This window comes from Aegilops tauschii, chromosome 3 (assembly GCF_002575655.3).
Source record: "Aegilops tauschii subsp. strangulata cultivar AL8/78 chromosome 3, Aet v6.0, whole genome shotgun sequence".
In the NCBI taxonomy this organism is placed as follows: Eukaryota; Viridiplantae; Streptophyta; class Magnoliopsida; order Poales; family Poaceae; genus Aegilops; species Aegilops tauschii.
In genome coordinates, this window is record NC_053037.3 from 463,296,826 (window position 1) to 463,303,453 (window position 6,628).

General features: G+C 52.0%; 1 protein-coding gene across 3 annotated transcripts; it reads right to left on the bottom strand.

The window, feature by feature from the left end:
* Window positions 1-492: 492 nt before the first annotated feature.
* Window positions 493-5,770, bottom strand: LOC109743904 (amino acid transporter AVT6C). Of its 3 annotated transcripts, none has more exons than XM_073510849.1 (5): window positions 5,332-5,770; window positions 5,098-5,250; window positions 1,516-1,719; window positions 961-1,426; window positions 493-866 (listed from the first exon to the last, which is right to left on the bottom strand). In XM_073510849.1, the coding sequence occupies exons 1-5, from the start codon at window positions 5,708-5,710 to the stop codon at window positions 716-718; spliced, it is 1,353 nt and encodes a 450-aa protein (XP_073366950.1). In that variant the 5' UTR covers window positions 5,711-5,770; the 3' UTR covers window positions 493-715. The 3 variants fall into 3 exon arrangements, with proteins under 3 accessions (XP_073366950.1, XP_020158578.1, XP_040260318.1); XM_020302989.4 differs by lacking the exons at window positions 5,098-5,250; window positions 5,332-5,770 and adding exons at window positions 2,045-2,194; window positions 2,289-3,339; XM_040404384.3 differs by lacking the exons at window positions 5,098-5,250; window positions 5,332-5,770 and adding an exon at window positions 2,289-2,860.
* Between the last annotated feature and the right edge of the window lie 858 nt (window positions 5,771-6,628).

Genomic DNA, 6,628 nt, shown 5'->3' on the forward strand with positions numbered 1-6,628 from the left:
TGTTCCCAAAAGAAGTTCATATTTTGAAAAACATTTTGTATTTTTGAAAAACATTCGTGCTTTCGAAAACTGAAAAACGCATTAGCTACAATTGCCCCTCGATCGGTTCGCTACAGTGTCCGGCCCGGTTGTACAGTGCTGGTTTGATCTGTTAGAGTACGTCCAGTCTAGTTGATAAGAAACCGTGCTGCGTATGTACATCACCAGAGCTGGTTGGTTCTAATGGTTATCAATGCGCTCACAACCGTGGTAGGTCTCGAGTTTGATGCCACGGCTCTCTAATTTTAGAGCGCGGGTGATTATTGATGTGTTTAGAAGATTGTACCGAAGTAGAAGTGATTTTATATTTTTTCACAAAACGAGAGTGGGATTAATTAGAAGCTGTATGTACACTAACGAAACGGTGGCCATCATCAGCTGCAGTTGGACGGCACTAATCCCCCGTTCGATTTGGGTGTCAGACATTAACATCGTATACACAGCAAATTCGTCTGACCAAAGGCGCTCTTTTTCTTCGCCTGATATTTTTTATACAAAGGTAAATGTATGCCTTCCCAACTGTTTTATACAACAACGGCCGACTGCCATTTGCTTACACACAACATACACAATGCCTCGTATCAAATTTGCCACGATCAAAACCTAAAGCGGAGGAACGCTACAATCTTTGCAGGTGAAAGAATTTTGATTTAGCTATATAATGAAACTGTACATGCTAACTAGCTCCGGCACTAACACCTTTCACTTCGCCCTTGATGGAGCTCATGACGTTGGAAGCGATGGCGATGCTGCTCGTGATCACTGCCAGAGTGATCATCATCGCTGCCATTGCCTTGTCTTTCCTCTTCGCTATCCCATGAACATCCCTGCAAAAGTTTCGAGGTGTCGGATTAGGCCAGGGAAAGTTATTTTCTGAAAGTTTTATGTGCTTGTTGTACAAGCAAGTGATCAATGGCGCACCTGAGAACGATTGCGCCAGGGAAGATGAGCGATATGCAGACGGCGAACGTGGAGCCCGAGTACTGGAAGAGCGTCCAGATGCTGGGGATGGCGATGGCGAGCGCGTAGAGCAACCCCATGAGCACGGCCGTGAGCGCCACGAAGCGGCGCGTGTCGGCGGCCAGCGGGCGGCGGCCCGGGAAGAGCAGCTCGTCGACGTTGACGCGGAGCGAGTAGTGGAGGAGCGGGAAGACGAGCACGAGGTGCAGCGCGTAGCTGAGGCGCGCGGCGTCGTTGAGCGCCTGCGGGACGCCGGAGCCGGAGCTGCGGTCGAAGTTGGCGAGCACGTCGGGCATGGTGGCGTCCCCGAAGAGGAGGAAGCCGAAGAAGCCCACCGCGGCGTAGATGGCGGCGCAGAGCACGAGCGAGATGCGCACCGCCGACTTCATGTCCGACGTCTTGCTCAGCTCCGCGCGGATGGGGTGCACTGCCAAGGCAGGACCGGTGAGCTGTACAGTACAGCCTCGAATATTTGAAAGCTACTGTGAAGCATATGGCGCGGTCGATGTGGAGTACCGTTGAAGTGGAAGGTGAAGGCGACGACGATGACCGGGACGGCGGTGAAGAGCTCGAACGGGGATGCGAGCGTGGAGAAGTCCGGCAGCATCCGCGGCATCTTGGCGGTGCCGGTGAAGACAGTGTACACCGCGATCCCCATCGTGATGAGCATGAACACCGCCGCCAGAAGGATGGACAGGGCCGATGTGTACCTCAACGAATCTGCAAAATTTACAGTAACCATTTAATCTTGTTTTGTCATTGCAACTCTATTGGTGGTAGTGGTACATTCCCCACTGTCGGCACTTGAATGGAAAGCAATCATTGGTGTAAACAATCAAAGATGCAGCACGAGGGTGCACAGTGACAGTGCACTGAGCAATCGCCGGGCCACGGCGCCACGTGCTCATCCTCGACATGGCTGGCCTCACGATCTACCCGTGTTATTAGCTTGGCTTTTTAGACAAAAGAATTTGCTACGTCTTTGAGTGTCCGATTCGGTCGCGCACCAGACAGCTGTGCTCGATTCGAGCAGCGGGGTACGTACCTACATGCTTCTGGAGCACAAGAGGCAGGAGAATCACCGCGGCCGCCACCAGCACCGCATCCCGGCCGGTCCACCAGTGCGGGCCGAACCACTCCGGCAGCACCCCGGCGTGCGCCTCCCCGCTGCCCACGGGGCCGGACATCACGTCCCCTGCACCAAAACTCTCCCAACACTCAGGATCTCTCACCACGCCAGACGCAAGCATGCGCGCGCCACGCTCGGCACGCATCGCGGGATTGATTACCGATGATTATGAGGTAGACGGTGAGGGTCCCGACGCAGTTGAAGGCGATGAAGACGTTGAGCAGCTTGGCGCCGGCGCGGCCGAAGGAGCCGCCCATCAGCGCCGCGTACGACGGCGTGCCCCGGGTGTACCGGAGCATGAAGTCCACGGCGACGTTGGCGAGGAGCGCGACGCCGACGATGAGCGCCAGGGCCGGGGCCACGCCGAGCACCCGCATGGCCGCCGGGATCGACATGATCCCGGCGCCCACCACGCTCGTCGACACGTTGAACACCGCGCCGAGGACGGACGCGTTGCCCGGAGCCGCTCCCGCCGGGTCCCCGACTTCGTGCTCAGGCAGCAGGAGCGCTTCCTCCGCTTCGCTGCCGCCGGCGGTCATGCCGGGGCCGCGCGAGCTCTTGGACACCATGGTTGACTTGACAAGCAAGAGGGAGAGGGAGAGAGCACCGCGGCGGAGTGGGTGCGAATTTGTAATCGGCGGCTCGAGAGCGTGAATGAAGGAGTGGTGAGAAAGGGACGGGGTGACTGTGCATGCCGAGGGATAAGAGCTGAGTCACATCGACATGGTCGATCGAGTGGAGCTCCACGGCTTGATTACTGCCGCTGCGGTGGTGGTGGACCTGTCTGGTACAGGAGCCAGATGGCGACCGTACGTTCGTGCTTCCCACGAGCTCCAGCCGAGTAGCGCTACAGACAACCAGACGTGGCCTGCTCTCCCGTTCAAAACCATTTTCTAGCTGCCCCTGCTGGAATGTGTTTCGCGTGCAGTATATTTTTTTTCTGTCGCGCAAAGTGATCTACAGACCATTTAGCATCACTAAACTATTGGAGTGGAAGTGATTTAGTGACGTGCAGATCATGATACGGTTTTTTTATAAGATTTTTTGGCTCTAATCGTGATACGATTTTTTTACTTCCACGGAAGGAGGTTCAGATCATGATACGTTAATTTTTCTTGATACGATTTTTTTGGGCAGGGGGGACAAAACCCTAGTGTTTCCACGACCGCCCTACTCCTCTCATCCCTCTCCTCACCTCCTTCTGAGGCGGCTGCTGGTGAAGGGGGCGGCAGACCTCGTTGCAGAGGCAGCCGAAGCATCACTTTGGAGGGGGTGGTGGTTTACCGTGTTGTGAGGGGCGGTGGGTTGCATCTGACCATAGATGGCTGGCTTGGGCGGCGTGCATGGGGATCTCATGGAATCTAGCCAGCGTCGGCCTAAGCCATGCATATATGTAGGTGTGGCAGCGGTGACACGAGGGATGCTATGCGCCGGCCGGTGTGGAGCCGCGACTATGTTATCTAGGCAGAGGTCACAAGGCATTGTTGTGCCGGGCACGACAACCATGGACGAGATGGTGCGACATCAACGGGAAGTAATGTGATGGTGTCTCCTGTTTCGTTGAATTCTCCTTCGGCTAGCTTGTGTGAGCAGGCTAGAATAGAGGTGGACGACGACACTGGCAATTGACATGAGATATTTTATTCTCTCGGTGTGAAAACCCATGATTTATCCTTTTGGGTTGGCGTTTTTTCATATTTGAAGGTGTTGACTCCAAGTTATGCCTTGAGGGCGATGACCCCAGGTTCTACTTGTAGCTGGATCAGTCATCGGCATGCCAATGACAGTTCCTTCTTGAAGATGTTGTCTCAGGGTCTTACACCTGTTGTTAGGTTGCAAATTGCTTTAGTGGCGAATATAGTCAATTGTTATACGGTAAGGATAGGATTGTAAAGAATATGCCGCGAGGTAGGCCTTATATGGATGGCTTTGGATTTTGTAAACCTGATTTGTTCGACATCAATGCCTGACACTGGTTGTCATCGTTTTCATAAAAAATAATGCATATTCGTTTGTACCAATCAATGTAGAGATTGAGAATTATCCTATTTTTCAGAACAGAATTACTTCACACACGACATTTTTGCTGCACAACACTGGCACGATGGCTAATCCAACCGATTGTTGCTGTTTAGACTTGCCCATAAATGATGCAATATGTCATATCGTGCAAATTTCGGATGTTAAGTGTTATCTGTGTAGCAGTGCTCTTTTCGAAATAAAAAGAGCGAGGCACAAATATGCCCCCCTTTTCGCCTAATGTAATTATGCGTTGTGAACGATGATTTGCTTCCCTACAAAACCCAATGAAAATTACTTTTGAATAAACCTGTTTCATTCTATGCAAGTTCGCTTTGCCGTTTCCTCAAATTGGGTTTTTATTCGCAGTTTTATATATGCCTATCCCCGAAAACAAGCACAAGATACATTTGAGCTTAAGCATTACTCATTTTTTTGTCCAAGAACTATGCTGAACCACTCAAGTCAAACTCACAAGTCACAACTAATCACTAACTCCGTTCTAAACATAAGACCTTTTAAAGATTCTAATATGGACTATATACGGATGCATATAAATATATTTTAGAATCTAGGTTCATTCATTTTGCTCCTTATTTAGTCTGTAGTGAAATCTCTTTTGATACTCCCTCTGTAAACTACTCCTTCTGAGGGAGTATTTAGATTACTAACGCTTTTATAGTATTAGTTTACGGAGGGAGTATTTAGGAAGGAGCTAGTCCCAGATAATTCGATCAGATCCCAGTCTGACTGCCCCACCCCACATGCATGTATGGGAAAATCATGTCACAATCAGAACTGATAGCCAACTCACTAATCTGGCTAACAGTTTTTTCTAAGAAAGCTACGATCTGGCTGTCACATGGCCTCCACGAAGATACCTAGCTAGTAGTAGTATTGCCAAAAATGAAACGCAATCGAACTGGCAATTGACTTGAACGTGAACTCACCGACGCGGCGGAGGAGCACCAGCGGCAGCAGAACGGCGACGGCCGTGGCCAGTATCACAAACTCCCTGCTGGTCCACCACTGCGGGCCGAACAGCTCCTGCAGCACCCCGGCGTGCTCGCCTCCCCCATCCACGCTCCCGGACAGCACATCCCCTGCGACCTCCGACGAGATTAGGCGCGCGCCACGGTTCACGCTCGGGAATGCCAATCGGAGCAGCTCAGACTAGCTCGTACCTATGATGATGAGGTAGACGACGAGGGTGCCGGCGGTGGTGAAGGCGATGAAGACGTTCAGCGCGGCGGCGCCGGCGCGGCGGCCGAACGCGTCGCCCATGATCCCCGCGTACGAGGGCGGGCCGCTGGCCCAGGCCGTGTACCGCAGCATGAACTCCACGGAGACGTCGGAGAGGAGGGCGACGGCCGCGATGAGGACGAGCGCCGGGACGACCCCGAGGACGCGCATTGCCGCCGGGATCGACATGATGCCGGCGCCGATGATGCTAGTGGACAGGTTGAACACCGCGCCGGAGACCGACGCCCCGCCGCCGTGCCCGCCCGAGAACTCCGGGAGCAGCGGCTCGTCCACGCCGGCGGCGCCTGCTCCCTTGCCCATGCTCGCCGGCAGCCTCGTGTTCGAAGTGCTCTGGGGCGTGTGGACGGCGTTCGTCGTGAGTACTCAAACTGGCAGAAGACTATGTAGGTATATCTAATGAGAAGGAAATTACTCTTATACCCTGGCGTGGTGGGCATGACTACGGTAGATGCAGCAGCTGGTGGGGGGTGTAGCATGGTAATTCCGTGCGTGAGTGCACGGGGCAGGCGAGGGAGAATGATTGGAGTTTGAGAGGCTGGACAGGGGGGCCGTTGCACTTGGACGCCTATGCGCCCGGGTTCGTTTTTGGCGATGACACGGCGAACTGAACCTGGTTAGCAGCAGCAGCCAGCACGTGCTCGTCATATTGATCTGTTTCATTAACGAACAGCTCATGGATAGATCGTGAGTCATGACGTCCCAGGTAATATTTGTAGATTTCTTTAGTTCATAATAATGATTGTCAATTTTTGGGTCCGGATGATTTGGATCCGGATCGACGTATACGGTTTGGTTAATGCAGCTTCAAATGTGTACGGGCTCTTACTCTGCCTTGCACGTACGATGAGAACATGTACGAAATGAATGCCTTTCTTTCTAGAAAGGAGTTGGAATCCTTCAAAAAGAAAGGAGTTGGAATCAAATTCTAGACTTGCTACTCCGTGTTCAATCTTGAATACTTAAGCGTGGGTGCATAAATTATTTTGATGGCAGATATATGTATGGAACTTGCTTTCTCTTATGCCTGCCTACAAATGAGATTGATTCTTGCATCTCCGCAAAACTTTGTCAAGGTTGCGCAAACAATTGTCGAAAGAAGTCAAGAAAATGAATAAATCGTCAATAAACACATGCACTATCTGTTCAACAAATATAATATACTCCCTCCGTTCCTAAATATAAGTATATTTGAGATTTTTAAAATGGACTACATACTGA